This window comes from Pteronotus mesoamericanus, unplaced genomic scaffold (genome assembly GCF_021234165.1).
Source record: "Pteronotus mesoamericanus isolate MK-2021 breed Mesoamerican mustached bat unplaced genomic scaffold, CSHL_Meso_final scaffold_1186, whole genome shotgun sequence".
Taxonomy (NCBI): Eukaryota; Metazoa; Chordata; class Mammalia; order Chiroptera; family Mormoopidae; genus Pteronotus; species Pteronotus mesoamericanus.
Window position 1 is genome coordinate 13,803,527 of NW_026555302.1, and position 17,740 is coordinate 13,821,266.

At 49.5% G+C, this 17,740-nt stretch overlaps 1 protein-coding gene across 6 annotated transcripts in view; it reads right to left on the bottom strand.

Annotated features, from left to right (window-relative positions):
* Positions 1-17,740, bottom strand: part of DCAF6 (DDB1 and CUL4 associated factor 6) — a 69,693-nt gene that overhangs the window by 27,237 nt on the left and 24,716 nt on the right. For 2 of the 6 annotated variants that reach the window (XM_054587809.1, XM_054587810.1), the window contains exons 10-12: positions 17,099-17,332; positions 8,232-8,372; positions 812-871 (exon numbers count right to left, since the gene is read on the bottom strand). In XM_054587809.1, the coding sequence (XP_054443784.1) occupies positions 812-871; positions 8,232-8,372; positions 17,099-17,332 (435 nt within the window). The remainder of the gene's footprint in view (positions 1-811; positions 872-8,231; positions 8,373-17,098; positions 17,333-17,740) is intronic. The other 4 variants (XM_054587811.1, XM_054587813.1, XM_054587812.1 and 1 more) reach the window with 2 other exon arrangements.

Genomic DNA, 17,740 nt, shown 5'->3' on the forward strand with positions numbered 1-17,740 from the left:
GAGGGAGTTTCTAATTTGTTTTGAAATCGGTTTCTGAATATCTTCCTGAGAAGATAGTTGAAATCAGATCTCACACCAAACAGGCCCTTCAGCAAGAGCTCGTTTTCCCGACACTGTTCACGACGGGGTCATCCTGCACATGTAAATGTGAATTGTATGGCTTTAGTGCTGAGTTCTTTTTCGATGTTTTTGGAAAATACCTGTAAAGTCGATCTCATCAGGCTTTACACGAGGGCCTGGGGCCGGCTCTTTACCTGTTTAGCTTCGAAAGAGCAAGTGGAAGGCAGAAGCCATTTCCCTTCCGGCTGGCGGCCTGGGACCCTCCTAACTGGAATCCAAGTTGCTCCCCTTACAGGTGAAGCTCCCTGGAGCCCAACCCCAGGGAAGTGAGACATAAAACCAAGTGTCACGGCTGCAGCAACGGGGCCATGCAGGGTGCCACCGTGCTCAAGTCGCCTTTCCTGAACTGCCCGCTGTGTAACGCGCTCCCCTCACACCCACAGGTCCACACGACTCTATGAGAGAGACCCCGAATTGAAAACTGGGCTTCGTCTCTGCCCCTCACAGGGCTGGTACAGGGAGCGGACTCAAAGGCAGCCTACTGGCCCAGGGCAGGGAGTAACCTCGTTCACGCGGAGGAGCACCCGCGCCTTCCCGAGGGCCCCGCACACCGTGCCGCCTCGGGGCGTTCGGCCACCGGGCGCTGCCTCGCCGGCCGCGCCGGCAACAGACACTACGGGGGGGAGAGGGCTGGTCTGTGTGCTGCCACAGAACGGGGCGCCGGGCACAGCGCATCTCCTGTCGCACGCACCCTGTTGCTCGTCAAGGGACATGGATCCGAGCTGTTTGTTAACCACAGAAGAAGGAGAATCTGAAACAAAAATGAGATTTCCACTTAAAAATAAGCAGCAGACAACTGCATAGCAAGGTCACGATCATGTCTACGCTTAAACACAGGTACGGGGTGGGGACAGAGGTGAGCACTGCGGAGGGGTTCCCGAGCAGTGAGGAAGCAGGGCCACGTGCTTAGGACATGTTACTTCAGGCAAGCCGCCAGCAGCTGTGCGAGGGAGCTGGACCCACTCTTCTCCTTCCATGCACGCGTCCTACGCAAAACCCCCTGGGCACAGGCGCGATGGGCACGGCGGGCGGGCGGGGCGCGGCGGAGACGGCGAGCCCTCCGCTGGGCCAAAGACTCCCGGCCCTTCTCCACCCCTCGCCGGCTCCTGCAGGCCAGCCCGTCCTGGGCTGGAGGCTTCCAGCGTGAAACGTGCTCGCTACGCTTTGCTAGGTGTTGTTTGTTATGCCCTGAGCTGAAAAAGGAGCTCATGTGAAGACGCAAGACAGAGAAAATGTTTACAAAGTAAATATTCGATGAAGTAATCGCCATTAGAGAAGCACAATTAACTTTACATGCTATGCTACATCATGCGTATTACACCTGTACCCTGTGAAGTCTTAAGCTTCTGTCGGTGCCTCGTGGGGACAAAAGACAGGCAGGGAGAAGGCCCCATGGTCTGGGCTCCGCGCCGCCGTCTGCCTCTGCACCAGGTGGAACACTCTATCTCTGTCCTCTGACACACTGAGTTTCTATGTAAGAACTGGTTTCATAAACGGGCTCTACTGTTCGAAAACCCTGGCAGAGCGGGAAGGCAGCATGATAAAGCGAGCGGAGCCCTCGCCCGGACTTAGCCGTCTTTTCTTCTGTCCCTGGCTGTGCCAATAACGAGCTCCGTGGCACAGAACAAGCCAAGCAGCGTTGCTAGGCCTGCGCTTCTCCTCTCCTCCTGCCCATCCTGTGGCCTGGCCACCTGAGCCAGGCCCTGGGGAGCGGGAGGAGGTGGCTGCTATTCCTGCCTTGGGGTCTGGTGTCCCAGCTGGGCCGTGGGAAAAAGGAAAGTATGGACAATACGCAGAGCCTTCCCCGAAACGCACGACTGCTTCCTGCTTCCTGAGGGCCCACACCCCAGGTCTGGGCCAGTGCTGAGTCTAAACCAAACACCTGGCTGATGGCTGATGGCCAGTCTCCATCCTAGTGGCACTTCATTCCCCCAAAGGTAGGGATTTTGAGTCGACTGTCCTCAACTCGACAGCTAAGGGTTTTCCAATATATCCTGATTCTCAGCAATGTCATACCACTTGACGGCTCCCACTTGTACGTTTACAGGTCCGAACCCTGCTTCCGGGACCACTCGTGCTGACTTGAAACCGTCCCCCTTCTGATACAGCCAGGCTGCACACAGATGTCTGCGTTGCCGGACTCTGGTGCAGCCTGGTTACCGTCTCAGCACCAGCTCCCCTTGCCCCTACGCATCGCCTCACCCCGGAGCCTCAGTCCGACACACCGGTCCCACACGAGGAGGGCCGTGGGGACGGCAGCGCTGCAGCCTGCCCCCCGCCATCCCTGCGCCCCTCCTGCATACGGCGTTCGCCCCGCCGTCCGGTTCAGAGCCGGATGCAGCCATCCCATGCTGCTTTTGAGGAACAGGTAAGCTAATTTTTACAGAAAATCAAAACTATATTCTTTAAAGAAAAACGTAACAAAAATATAGGTCAGAGTGAAATAAATATTGGAAAATCATCCCAGAAAGTCTCCTACGAAACAGTTCTCGTCCCTCTGGATTTATTACACATTTTAGTGTGCTCTCCCTTAATGATGAAGAGCTCTACGAACCCTCCAAGCCATCTTTTTACAAAGCCTTAATTCTTCCATAAATGTACACAATGTACAAATCTCAGTAAATGAAGTATGTCTTATACAATTATTAAAATAAAATTTAGGAGTAACTTTCTCTAAAAAAAAAGAAAACAAAACCTTGATCAAGAGCCTAGAATGCTGTCACCTCCACAAAATTGTGTATTTTTTACTCTTAAAGGATTTAAATGACGAAGGAAGTTCACACTAAGGCAGGAGACCCTGTTAAACGACACGGGGCCGCGCTGCCTGCTGTGGCCGCGGAGCGGCCCGAGGAGCTCTCGCTGCCCGTCCCGCCCTGACCTGACGGCCAGGCTCTGCTCCGAAACCCTTCCTGACCCCGCTTCCGTTCTGGTCCTGCCGCTGGTGCCTGCAGCAGTTTTTGGAGAGGTTGTCTGCCTGTTGCACAGACACCTGAAGTGACATGTTCTTATACCAGTAGGCATTCATAAATACCACCCCCACGGACTTCTAACTTACAGAAATGTTTCTAAATATTAACTCAGTAGCCATCAGAATAACTAATACTAAAAAAAAAAAAAAAAAAAAAAAAAAAAAAAATACAATGATTAATTCAATGCTGCTTGCTTCATTTGCGTACTGACTCTGTCTCTCCATGAAGCTCCTTCTGGAAAGTACCATCGCAAAATAAAAGTCTGGTCATATGGTCCAGAGATAACTTGTTACAAAGTGCAATGTGGCTTGTTGGCTTATTGAAAGTGTCTAGAATAACAATATTACTTTTAAGGTCAAGACAAACTTTAAGCCAAAGCTCATTTAGTAATAGCTCAAGTTGTCTCATGCCAATTACTATTATGTTTCTGAAATGTTTGTGTTTTGGTATTGAGAACATTCTCGATCCCTTTGACATCAGAATCTTCTCAAATGTAGGAAAAAAAGAGCGAATTACAGACCAACAGGTAAATAACAAGGACTCTTCAGCCAGACTCTCTGGGCTCAAATCTGGCTTTTCTCCTCAGTAACACTGTAGCCCTGGGGAAGTTATGTAACTTCTCTAAGCCTCAGTTTGTCTATCTGTAAAATGGACACAATCAAGACAGTACCACGACCTGCTCTTAGGACGATGTAATGAGCTAATCCACGTGAGCTGCGTGGGTGGCTCATAGGAAAGGGGTATTCATGCCACTATCGCGTGCCTGGTGCTGAGAAACATGGTACGGAATGAAAATGATGACAGGAAGCTGTTTTGAAAAATATGGAGCATATTCTCATATTTAAAGTTCTAAGAACCCTCACGGCTTCGCTCAGGACTCTGCCATTCGATGGCGTCAAGGAGCGTTTGCGGGACTAGGTCAATGCCAGGTCGCGCCTACTGACGACTTGCGTGTAAACACTGAGAACGCGGGTGGAGAGCGAGTGCGCCCACCACCCATGACTGTCATCAGGGACAGGGGAGGGGTGGGAATATGAGGTTGTGAAGAGCCTGCTTGCACAGGACCAGGGAAGCGCTGATTTTTTCCAATATGGCTCAGTTTTGAAAAGCCCTTTTTAAAAAATAATCACCAATGTTCTATACCCTTCGGGGGTACAAAATAATTACTTTTTCCAATCAGCAAAACCGTGCCATAAAGTGAAAAAACAGTTCCTACCTGCCCCCCTCTAGGCTGGCTCCCCGCTCCAGTGGGGCTGTAGCGGTCGGGCCAGTACCAGCAGGCGCCACTCTGAGCAGGAGCCAGCAACCCATGACCTGGAATGGAAATAAAGAGCTGGGTTTAAAATCAGCCCTTTGCCCACTGCCTCTGTGCGGCTGCTTGGGAGACAGACACACGCAGCTTGTTCAAAACCCCAGAGGCCACTGGCCTTACAGGGCCCGGGATGAGCACGTGCTGAGGCAGGAGGTGAAAGGCAGTCATTAGGAGACTGTTACTGTGCACGCTGCGCTCCTTAGGAGCAGAGACACTGTCTTATGCCTTCTTAGCGGCCCCACCCTTATGCCGCCTCTGTGAGTGATGCAGGCCACACTACCTGCACAGGGCAGTAACTGGGAAACTGAGGCACGAAGCAGCCACAGGGCCTGCCCAAGGCCGCCTGATCATGGGGCCGGGGACAAGATCTCAGCCGAGTCCATACCCAGGCAGCAGTCTGATGAAGGCAAACGCGCCTCTTTGTGATTAAAAAATAACAACAAAAATCACTGAAAGGCTAGAAATCAGTTATGGAGTATTTTCTGAAAGCCTAGAAAAGAATGGCTTTTTAAACTCTATAAAGTGAAAGTATTTTCAAGTAATCAATCCTAATAAAATTTTTTGAAATTATGAAAAATCATCATGCATAGCAGTCAAAATTCTTTAAGAGCAGCAGCCTCAACACGCGCGCCCAGGAGCGGAGGTTCCGAGTGAGCACCGGGCCGAGCAGGCAGGCCGCCCCCCATCTCCCTGCGCGCTGTCCTCACCACGCCGCCACCTCTGCAGGCTCTGCGTTGGAACCCCCCCAGGAGACAGGGGAGCGCGCCCGGCTGAAAACCCCCGCTCAGACCTCCTGGGCACCCGCCTCCCGGGGCTCATTGAAACAGCCCTTGAAACAGGGCGACACCACTTGGTGCCTCGGAATGATTTAGTCTTCGCTTGCCAAGAAATATTGGCAACTAAGTAGGTGGGTTCTATCTGGGTTTGTCAATACCTAGCATCAGGCCCCATCCCATTAAAATGTAGATTATTTCTACAAAATGATTACTCCTACCCCCTACAGAAATTCAGGTATTAGAGATTCATCTTCCACTTAGCCTCTCACAAAAGGCTCTCATCGGGCCTATGTTTTGAAAAGAGACAAAATGTTTGCTAGACAGCTGTGAAAATTGCTTCGTTTCCAAATTACATTAATGTCTCCTTTGAGTATCTTATATGCAAAAGATTTAAATAGGTGAGAAGACAACAGAAATATCACTTACTGACAGTATTATCACTTACTAATATTATAAACATATCAAAGTGTTAATGAGAAAATACAGTTTTTATTTATGGGAAATGCACATTCTTTTATTGGTAGTGAGTGAAAATCCAGAATGTTGATTTTGATACTTTCTCTGCTGCTCAATGATTCTGTAGGAACATCTAGCAGGAGAGGGTGGACTACTTCATGTTCATAATACACATACCCAAAACTGTATTTAGTTATTAAGTATAATGAGATGTTTGAATAATTGTTTTTCAAATAAAACTCCCTGTTGACTTGCATAAATTTAAGTCCTATTCTTTATTTCTATAATCTGTGTGTTCTAAAATGAAGAATTTTGTGTTCTTCCCTTCATAGCCAGAACTGACTAAATGGACAAAACGCGGAGACCTTATCAGCTGTCCTTGGGAACAACTGACAAGCGGCTGTTTCAAGAGTCCCGACGCCCTTCACCGCCCAGCACCGCTGCGGGGACAGGAGGGTGCCCTGCTGAATGCAGCGACGAAGGCCAGCCCCGCGGACAAAGTGCCCCACCTGTACGTGAGGGGGCAACTCTCGGGAGTGACAGCCCCCACGGCCTCTGGTGTCGTCCACGGGGCAGTCTCCGGGACCCAAACTTGCAGGTTAATCACAAAGAAGAGACAACGCGGTTCTCCCCTTCAAAACCCACCAGGCGCCTGCTCCGCCTCAGCGTTGTAAAGGCCACCACAAGGAGGCTGGATACCGTACCGGACGCTATTTACTAAAGATGATACTTAGAGTTGGGAAAACAGCATCTGACTTCAGACACTAAATAATTACCCTAAAATTGTCTGACTCCAAAAAGAATCTACTTCAATTCCAGTTAGTGAACTAGGTACGAAAGCTGAGTCTCAAAATACTTCTTGGAGGTCCACAATATACACGGCTTTCCTGCTAATGCAGGCAGCTCTCTGTTTTATACCCAAATTCACATAAATTTCAGTATTTTAAAAGTATTTACATATGTAAGAGACACACTGTATCTTCTTTTTTATTGGTTTCTATATTGCATTTTTTTTACTTTTGAAATAATTTAGCTAAAGTTTTATACATAACATAAAGTCATAACAAATGTCATTAAATGCCATAATTGTAATCTAAGCACATTCTCGTTTCGTAAGAAGAGATTTCTCTATAGTTAAAAAATAATAATAATAAAAAATCAGAGACATCTTTGCATGACTGCATTAAAAAATCAGGCCCAGAATTTGTTCCAAACATCACACCTCTATACTACAGTTACTTAAAACTATTTTATTTCACCACAGTATTATATAATGTGCTTTTGTTATCATACTACTCACTGGAACTGATAAAGTAGAGGTTGTCTAGTTCTACCAATACATAAATGAACTCCTAGTAATAAATCAGAGTTCTCAAAGTAATTTAATCCCCAACCTCACCACTCCTTAAAGCAGTAAAACAAAGTACAATAATCTCACTAGTATGAGAATTGCGGACACACTCTAGTTCCTAACCTAAGAACTACAGCACCTAAGAGAGTACCCATTATACAGGATACAGTACCTATGAGGCATCTGCAAAGAGTTAAGAAGACAAATGATTTTTGTTATCTTTCATGAATTCTTTCAACAAATGCTTACTGAGCATCAAGAGCTGTCTGTCCATGAAAGAACTGGGCCATTGAGACACTCCAAGAAAGAGAGAGAGGCCCCAGTAACTACTGCCTTAGGGTCTCATAGCATCAGGACAGGAACACAAGGCTGTGGGGTGCTTTCGCTGTCCTACGTGTCAGACAGCGGGTTATGTGTAGAAGAACTAAGTAGGCAGATATTGAACGTGTTCACATAATTACAGAGGGGGATGACTGAGTCAATAGGCTAGTATGGCCAAACGATATTTAATTCTAAAATCTAGCATAACTAGTAACTACACTTATATGGGAACAGGAACACTGGTTAACTTTTAAAGCCAAAAAAAAAAAAAAAGAAAGAAAGAAAGAAAGAAAAGAAAAAGAAAAAGAAAAAAGAAATAGAAGAGCAGAGCCCTGGCTGGTGTGGCTCAGTAGACTGAGCACCAGCCTGTGAACCAAAAGATCACCGGTTCGATTCCCAGTTAGGGCACATGCCTGGACTGTGGGCCAGGTCCCCAGCAGGGGGCGGTTGAAAGGCAATCATGCACTGATGTTTTTCTCCCTCTCTCCAAAAATAAATAAATGAAGCCTTTAAAAAAAAACAACAACAACAAGAAAAAGAAGAGTAGGAGGAGCTAGAAGCCATAAGCATAGAGATCATTTAAGGGTACAGGAAGTTTCAGTAGAAATCTCAATGCAGGCTCAAAGCTGGCTAGATAATTATTAGAAAGTTGTTCATTGACTATGAAAGAAAAAAATACCTCCCCCCAACTATGGATAAAACAGCAGATTATGTCATATTCCCCTGTGGCTAACACCGCAGCCATTGCCACCTAGCCAGGCAAGCTGCAGGCACCCGCGGGCCCGCCCCCAGCAGCAGCAGCAGCAGCAGCACCCGCAGCAGCACCCGCAGCAGCACCCGCAGCAGCAGCAGCAGCAGCAGCAGCAGCACCTGCGTCCCCCGCAGCACCCGGCGCAAGCTCCCCGGAGCACACCGGGTGCAGTAACCTGCGGCTTGCGGGTCCAGGGCCGGGGGCGGCGGGCACGCTCGCGCGGCCAGCTCCTGCTGCCTCTGCTGCTCGGCCTTCTTAAGCCTCAGTTGTTGCAGCCGCTTACGGAGCAAAGCTATCTCAGGCCCCCTTAAAAATTCTGGCACAGACAGGAAAGAAAGGTGAAAGGATAGTAATCAAAGAGAAACAGAATTTGATTATACGAGAAACTAGTGGGAGTATGATTACACAAGACAGAAGGATGTAAGTTGAACACATCTCAGAGCAGAACACTCATAACAAATTACATACTTATAAATAAGGAAATTGCTGATCGTTAAGAGAAAAACTATACACTCTTACACACCCAAATGCTTGTTTAACTTGATGAATTAGACACTTGTAGTTTTCTTAGAACACTTAATTAAACAGTATGAAAATAAAGTCCTCTATACACAAAACAATTTAAAATGAACATTCCTCACTAATTCCATCTTTTTACAACAAATGATACTAAAAAATGAAAAACTGAAAAATATCAGTATTTCATCTACTCTACACACAAAAATTACTAATTTTAATCAAATAATAATTAAGATTCAATTAAAACAATGAAAACGTTATGAATTTCTAAACAATTCTTGGCATTTATTAGTGGAGAGCCCTTTAAAAAGTGTAATTTCCATATTTTTCAGCTAAATTATTTCCTTTTACGTTAGATCTGTCATTTGCTTTTTCTTTAATGCTGAAATATGTTTACATAATCTTGAATATTTTCTGACACTTTACCTGAAGCAGTGGTCACAGATAAAAAGTAGAAATAGAACACAAAGTTCAGCAGAAAAACTAAGTGCCTACTGTGTGTTGTAGGCACTGCAGGTAATGAAATAGTGAGCATACTAGACAGCCCCTCCCCGCGCAGAGTTCCTGCTCTGAGGGAAGAGCCCTCAGTGAACACACACAGGTCTGTGGCGCCGCGTGTGTCTGCGTGTGTCCAAGCGGAAATGCCGCGGGGGCTGGGCAGGGAAAGGGCGGGGAACAGAGACTGTGGGGAGAGCCGTCCCGAGGGAGGGCCCTCTCGCGGCGGTTTCAACGACGACCGCGGGCAGGAGCTGCGTGGAGGCGGGGGCTCCTGGGGGACGGTACCGCCAGAGCAAGGGCTGGGGGCGAGTCCCTCAGGCCGCGGGATCCCCCTCCAGGCTGCAGCAGCAGAGCGCGCAGAGGGAGGCTGCAGAGGCCCCTGCGTGTCTGGCGTGGGTGCCAGGAAAACCAGAGCCGCCCTTCGCTGTGGAAGGGAAGAATGGGGAAGGTACATGGCATCAGAAGGAAGAAAAGAACGTCCGAGTGCGGGACCTGAACAGGGACTGACGACGGTCCAGGACCCGCCAGCAGATCGATCTCCTGGGTGATGTCGCTCTCGGCCCCCTGGGGAGTAAGTGATGGGGAGGAGGAGTCGATGACCTAAGTCCAGACACTCCCACGTGGAGGAAGAGGGGTGAGAACGAGCGGGCAGACGGACGTCTGGGGGCTAAGGGACGATGCTGGCGCACAGAGTGCCAAGGAGGCTGAGTGAGCAGTCGGGTCCAAGGCCGCTGAGGCGAGGAGACGAGTCCTGAACGCCGCCCCCGGGCTGTGCACCTGGGGAGCCTCCGATGGCCGCGGCTGCAGGTGCTTCCGTGGGACCCCAGGGGCCACCCCGGACTGGAACGGGCCGGAGAGAACCGGGGCGGCGAAGCAGAACCAAAGGCCAAGCGTGCGACGGCCTCCACGCCTTGCGCAGGGAACAGCGGGGGGGACGGAGAAACCAGGCGGCGGCCAGCGGCGGGCAGAGGCAGGAGCCTGGCTGAGGTCAGTCGAGGAGGCAGAGGCTGTGAGCAGACGGACAACGCTCATGGGGAGGGGAGGGAGGCGCCAGCGGGAAGAAGCGCAAACGCAGGAAGGACGCCTGTGTCCACCGAAGGCGAGTGGCTGCGCGGTGACGGGGGTGCTGGTGTTAGCGCCCCTAACCCGGAACCCAAGGGGCAGCGGGGTGCGCGGGGAAGCTTCGGCAGCTGCACCTGTGCAGGTGGGCGCCCCCCCAGCCCCCCGTGACGCTGGCAGCAACTCACGCACTGCCAGGCAGCGTTCTGCCTCGTGCGCCGACGCCCCAGCCGCAGACCTTGGCTTATGGCCTTGGAATCCATCGGGACACAGACCCTAGCCTCTCATTCCCACACCAGCTGTGCTTGGAGGGTTTTGTTCGATTAGCAGGCTGGTAGCTAGGATTTCACGAGCAACTCACAAGCCGTCCCCGTCTCTCACGGCTGGTTGTTCTTGGTCTTTTCTAGTACTTCGCGAGTACTCTAGTGCTGGCTCGTTCTTCCCTAGTACTGAGCAGGGTAGTATTCACTGAGAAATGAAGCGCATGCCCAAGGGCCTAGTGGCAGACACATATGCCTTATTCATGGTCAGCGTAACAGCGATGTTTTCACAATGTAACATAGAGATTATGCAACCATAAAGTCTATCTTTCTACACTTCAAAAGAAAGTACCACAGAGAGATTATATATGTGCCGAATTTTGCTAAGAAAACAGAAAAATCACACAAAACATCGCACAATTTCATTGTTGTTTCCAACCCTGTCTTGTACTGTGAATGTCTTGCGGGAATATAAGCGTCTCTGTCCCAGACGCACTCGGCGATGCCACAAGCACACGGTGGGCTGTGACTGCAAGCAGTGACGTTCTCTAACTGGGGAAAACCAAGATTTACTCAGCACTTCCAGCTTCATAAGGAAGAATTTATTTGCCTGCTTTTGAGGCTGGTTGCATGGTGGCTCTTTCCCCACTCGGGTTAAAAAAAGTGAGCCTAGGAAGAGAGGTCAACACACAGCTAACTAGGAGAAGCAAATATTGAAATCAAAAATTCCAACCACACATGCCAGACTAAACAGTTCTGCTAGTGGGCTTAACGTGTTACAAGCAGGAAAAATCCACACATATTACGCCCTTTTCAAAATGTACACACAAACATGTATAATTTATAATGCAAATAAATGCTTAGAGAATTAGTTTTGCTAACGTAAGCCAAAATGGAAAGGGAATACGATGAATACCTTTGAGCTGAATTAAAAAACAAAGCAAAACCCTCAACAACGCGTCAGGGACTGCAGATGGGAAATGCGCGCCCTCCGTCGAACTTCCTTCCCAAGGGCCCCAGGCGGGCCCCCCAACGCAGTAGCTCCCCCGGGGGCGAGAGCCGCGAGGGCCCTCCGGGTTCTGCCTCACGCCCTGCCTGCCCCTCCAGCACACGGGGTCTCCGGTCCCGGACACCAGGCTGCTTCTCCATCGGGTCCAGGGAACCCCATCGGCCTCCTCTCAAGCTGCCTCTGGTCCAGGTGACCCCTGCGCACTTCTCCCCGTGCTGATCGCTCCTGTCCTGGCTCCCAAGGCCCTCTAGTCTCAGCTTCAGCCTCCCCCAGGTGGCCTTAACCCTGAGGCTCCCCCTGGCACCCGGCCTGTGCGCAGCCTTGCCGCGCCTAAGGCGGCCCCGGTCCCCAGGGGCGGGGGGAGCCGCCGGGCTGTGAGAGACTCGCTCTGGCGTACTGCACGGCAGAGCTCCCGGCTCCCCGGACACCTTCCCACAGGGCGCAGTGCTGCCGCAGAGAGGCTGGGGGCCCCTAAAGAAATGTGTCCGCCTGAGCAGACTCGGCCGTTTGCAAAGAAGCAGGGATCCACAGCGGCCACAGCACATGCGGCTGGAACAGACCAGCTGGCTCTCCATGGCCTCCGTGGTCCGTGTGGCTAGAAACAGGTGTCCTGTAGGGGACTCCCTCGTCCAGGGAGCCTCCCCAGCTGAACCGGGTGCATGCTGGCGCCCCATCCCATCCACGCCTGCCTTTCCTAACTCTCTCCTTTGGTTCAGACTGAAGCCAGACTGAAGCCAAGAAGCAGCTGCCACACGCTGGCGTCACGGCCTCGGTGAGTGCTCCCTCATCACCACGGCGAGAAATGACAAACCACACAGGATGTAAAGGCACTTCCAGACTCGCTCAGAACGACCAGAAGTCAAGTCTAACTGACAGCACTGAGAAAAGTAGAAAACTCCTCATAGTTACTGTGAAATAGCTTTTATAAATAAAATTGTGAAGGTCTCATTTTAACCTATACAGTTTCAACTCATAATCAGACCTGCTTTCTAACTAGATAATTGCGTAACCACGGTTGTTTGCTAAATAGTCAAAAAAAGACCTTGTATAACATAAGAATCAAAATGTCTGACTAAATTCTGGGTTTTATATATAGAATATGGTTTCAAATGGTCTGGCTGCTTGAATTAAAATTCAAGAATACAAAAAGTAAAAAAAAAAAAAAAAGAAAGAAAGAAAGAAAAGAACTACCAGTTGATTGCAAATTAGACTTGAGCATATTTACTTGCCTAATTTAGATACAAACCCAAAGTCAGCTCTGGCCCTGCAGGTTCCTCCTGGGGCAATGCGCTCGGCATGTTCACCTCACTCATGGCTTCGTTTCATGTTTTTCCTACTCATGTTCTGTTGGTCCTAATCCCATCATTTATAAAAATGGCTTTTAAAATACTTCTGCCCTGGCCAGTGTGGCTCAGTTCGTTGGAGCACTGTCCCATGGACCGAAATGCTGTAGGAGATTCCCGGTCGGGACACATACCTGGGTGGCAGGTTCGATCCCCAGTCAGGGCGCGTACGAGAGGCAACCAATCAATGTTTCTCTCTCACATCACTGTTTCTCTCCCTCTCTCCCTTCCTCTCTCCCTAAAAGCAATGAAAAAAAAATGTCCTCAGGGGAGGGTAAAAAAATTTTTTTTTAAATTTCTGTAAGTTATCTTACTTTGAACACAGTAGGAAAGAATGTATACTCAGTTCTATGTGTCCTGAAGAGCCCAGGACAAACAAGGGATCCAAAAACGATAAACGATTGGACACCCATTCACAGCCTCTCCCTTAGATACGTCGCATCTGGGGAGGCAGCTGGAAACATCCAGAACGAATGAGATGGGCTGAACCAAAGAAGACTAAAGTGGAGCTCAGTATACCCCACCAAGCCACACTAACTTCAAGATAACAGACACTCCTAACAGTCTCTTCAGAGAACGACTATTTTGGGGGGAAAAAGGCTCACAGAGAGCAACATAGATAACGTCTCCGTCTTTATGAGAGTATGTTCTAATAAAAGGCTGTAAGTCATAAATCAACCAAAAGTGAACAAAATAAATTTAAAAATTCTGTAAGTACCTTTCAGGAAATAAACAGAGCAATTAATGGAGAATACAGTTTTAGGGAGGGCAGGAGAAGAAAACGAGTCCCACTCGGGAGCAGAGAGGCCGCCCTGGGCTGACATTCGAGCTGATCCAAGAGACAAGGCGCGGGCTGCAGGATGGGCCCGGGGGAGGCCTCCTCAGCTCAGGCCCGTCCTGCTCTCCAGCCGGAAGGACAATGGCTCGGCGTCCGAACGCGAACGGCACGTGGGGAGCCTGAGAGGAAACCCGCAGTGGCAGCGCGGCAGCCCCGGGGGCGGAGAGGGGCGCCCGCCAGGCCCTGCCGGTCCACCCCAGTCCACAGCCAGGGCTTTCATTTTTTCCTTTTGCAGCTATATTTCCAAATGCAATTAGTAAGTCCGAGGAGTTTCATGCAGCAGTTACATAACCTGATTTAAGAGTTTAAAACACACGGCCGTGGCCTGGAGAATAAAGGCTGAGGGAGCGCAGCGGCGGCAGGGAGGTTGCCAGCAGACAGGACGGCAGGGAGGCGGAAAGGAGCGGAAGCGGCAGGACTCGCTGGCGGGGCGGACCAGGCGGGCCAGGCGTGCGCGCAAGTGGGCAAGCAGGCTGCTCCAACAGGCAAACGGGCAGGGGTGCTGGTCCACTGGGACAGAAAACAAGCAACGTGGAAGGGAGCAGGGGACGGGGAGGGGCGGCGGCGACGGAAAGCCTAGCTCGGACATGTTGAGCGGAAGGCGTCCACAGACAGCCAAGGGAAGGGTCTCCTGAGATGCTGCGCACAGGGGTCTGGGCGGAGCCACCAAAGCTGTGGGCACTGTCGCCTTTGCCCAGGGACAGGCCCCCTGCTGAGAAGCGAGCAGGGACTGAGGGGTCTGCCGTGGCGCTCACAAGGAAACAGAACGAGACACATCGGCCTTGGTCACCGAAAGCCACTGCAAGTCGGCAGTCAGCGCACACAGGCAAAAGTGGTGTCACAACGGTCAAGAAAGGGAAGTTTCAAGAAAGGTGCAGCCAACTTAATAAGATGCTAACAGAGAAGTAGACTGCAAACTGGGCAAAATGGAAGTCACTGGGGACCGACAATGGTTTCCATGGAAACGGGGGTGGAAAGACAGATGGGAACTGGTGGATAAATAAATGGAAGACGGTAAGAAAATGGAGATACTATATGTGAGCGACATTTTTGAAGACTCTGATTAAAAGGAGCAAAGATAGAAGGCCGGAGGGGAATTGGGATAATTAAGAGAAAAATTTTAAAGACGGGGATAATAATAGAGCGTGTGTGAGGCCAAAGGCACGATTCAGGAGAAAAGGCGATGAGGACGCAGGGGCAGCAGCAGAGCCCCGCAGGCGCTTCAAGGGGCGGGAGCGGCTGCGCCCCCCCAAACCCGGTCTGCTCCCAGCTCAGATGGCACAGCGCGGCGGCGCTGGGAGCCGGCGACAGCCGGCACGCGCCGAGGGCAGAGGGGAGCGTGCGGTCCGAGGGGCGCGGGGGTGTGCGGCCAGCAGGGCCGGAACCCTGCCCCGACCCACCGGAAAGCGTGCTGGGAGCCTCCTCACCACCACCCGGCGACTCTGCCGGCCGCGGACAAAGAGCAGGCACAGAACCAGGGTCAACCAGAGATGGCGTCTTGCCCTGCGGGTTTTCACGTCCCCAACGTCCCTTTCCTTTACCCCAGCAAAAGTGACAGAGGAAGTACAAGGGACATGAAGAGCATGAACGTGTACAGAAGGGGCGTCCGCGGCTGGGCAAGGACAACGCTCTTCGTTTTCTCTGTGTCTGCGTGAGCCGGGAAGGGAAAAGGGCTGGAGGGTGACACGCCACCGGCTCCCGGACAAGCCCCGCCGCCACCGGCAGTCGTGGCCTTAAAAGCCCATAAGAGGTTGGGACACAAAGCAGAACATTCCGTCCCTACTGTTCAAATGTTGGGCTCTGGGATAATGAAAGGCCTACTGTCCGAACGATTCGACATAATCTTAAGATTCCATCTAACATCGAATCACTTTCCTCAATAGCAAGACTTCGTAACATGGAAATATTCCAACGGCCTATGGTTTAGTCAACCAAAATTCTTTTATTAACACACGAGTTAAAAATTTCCTTACTTTCTGGCAAGGTGCCATGTAATGGTCAAACAATGATCACGTGATCATCACAGTGTTTTTTTCCTACTTCAATGATTCAAATGACTGCAGTATTTAATACTTAAATATTGAAAGGGGTTTAGCGATTTGAAATGTAGTATTAAAGTGTGTTAATACCTATAACAGAAAAGAAAAATGAAATTCCACTAGGTACTTTACTCAGAAATGTGTTTTTAGAAATAACTGTAATGAGTTGAGATTCAGTGGAATGGGCTCGGGGGTCTTCTTGCTCAGTTCTCCCGATAGTTTATAACTGATTAAAATCTTGAAGAAGATTTCCAAGAGTGCTATCGCTTTAAAAATTCTTATTTTTACCAATTTTACCTGCTTTTAACTGATTCTGTCCCTACTTCTCAAACCCTCCAAAATGTTTTATTTCCCCGTAAGTTGAACACTACGTTGATTAGAGAATTAAAAACCTGATTTTTTAGCTTATTATTATACATAAATCGTACACAAGTGTTAACAGGTACATAACTAGCTCTGGCTTCATTCCCACAGAAACTGAAAATGACTGATTAAAAAAGGGCTTCATTTCAAAGGCCCCCGCTTTGGGGTCCAGCGTCCCGCTGCGGAGAAGCAGGAGCGGTGTGACCGCGGGGCCGTCGGGCTGCTGGGAATTTCCGTCCATTTGCCCAGGCCTGCCAGCGGCGCGTCTAGCGGATGGTATTTCCTGTTATACATCAAGTCAAATGCTTCCTTAGAAAAATCCAAGAAAAAGTATGAACACCTTATTTGTTATTCTAATCACATGTATACAGTTAAAATGCCAAGTAAACTACAGACACGCTACTGAAAATGATTGTTATAAATAGGACAATCCACAGTTTGCAGGAGGGGAAAGTTGAACGTGAGAAGTTATAATATTGAGGAAAAAAGTATTTTAACAGAATTTAAGAGTTAATGTTTTCATTAATATCAAGTACCAAAAAGACAAAGATTTGTTAAAACAATTCTTTTTCATGTAAATATAGAAGAAATAGTTCTTTTAGTTAAGTATACCGTGTAAGTTGTTGACAAGAGACCATACCAAAAGCACCATACAGGGGGTACTGAAAGTGCTTCATGACTTGAGGAAAAATAATCAAAAATATAAATCCAATGGAACCAATAATAATCAGGGCTCTATTTTCACCATTACTTTAATATGGACATAAATAAGTTTAGGAAGATACTTGGTCTATAATGGCCCATAAAAATAATCTTTAAGTAAAGTGCATTAAACTAAGTCAGGTGCATTATTAAACTGTCTGCTTGTACCCAATTCTTAAAAACCTGTCTTATGTAAATGGGAGATTCCTGCTACTTGTTACAATTCATGCAAGCGAGGCACACCTGAAGTTCACGATTCCGTTACGTTTACACACTGCGTGCCGTTTAGATCATTTGCTCCAGCGGGAACAAGCCGATGTGGCTTAGCCTCTTTCCCAACAGCCCCAGGGAGGCCTTCACGATCAGAAACCACCAGACGCCCCACAGCCCACTGAACGAGTAACGTCCTCACCAGACTGACGGTGCGCGTGCTGGCCGGACGCCGCGGCGGCCGGCCGGGGCTCCCTGTCCAGAGACGGCTGCAGCGGAGGCGGCGGGCTCTCGGGCGCGGGTGCCGGGGAGGACGCAGAAGGCTGCGGGAGCTGCTCGGCCGGGGTGTCCACGTCCATCACAGTGTCGCCCACGTCCACACCGGTGCCTGACGGGGCCGCGGGAAGAGCCGACCCCTCCGACTGACTTGCCCCACCTTCAAAAAGCACATGTTAGTGCCAGCTCAACACCGAAGGCCTCCCTAAACCAACGCTGGAAAGGAGGCACGTCAGGGAACACAGGCACACTTGCGCACACGCACACACACGCGCACACACACACAGGAGTATGTAACATCCAGGGAATCAGAAGCACCCACTGGTGGTTGGGTCCATTTGTCTAAATAGGCCAACTAATAGGAGTACACATCTATCTATAGCATATCCTTATTAAAGTAATTGATCTTTTAAGCAAAATGCTCAATATGGTAGCTTTATTTAGATAAAATGAAATAACATCTTGTGAGATGCCTATAAATACTGCTTAGTCCCTTAAATTTAAAGGTGATGATTTTGATATAACAGCCGGACAATAGGATTATAGATTTATAGCAATATAGTTCCTT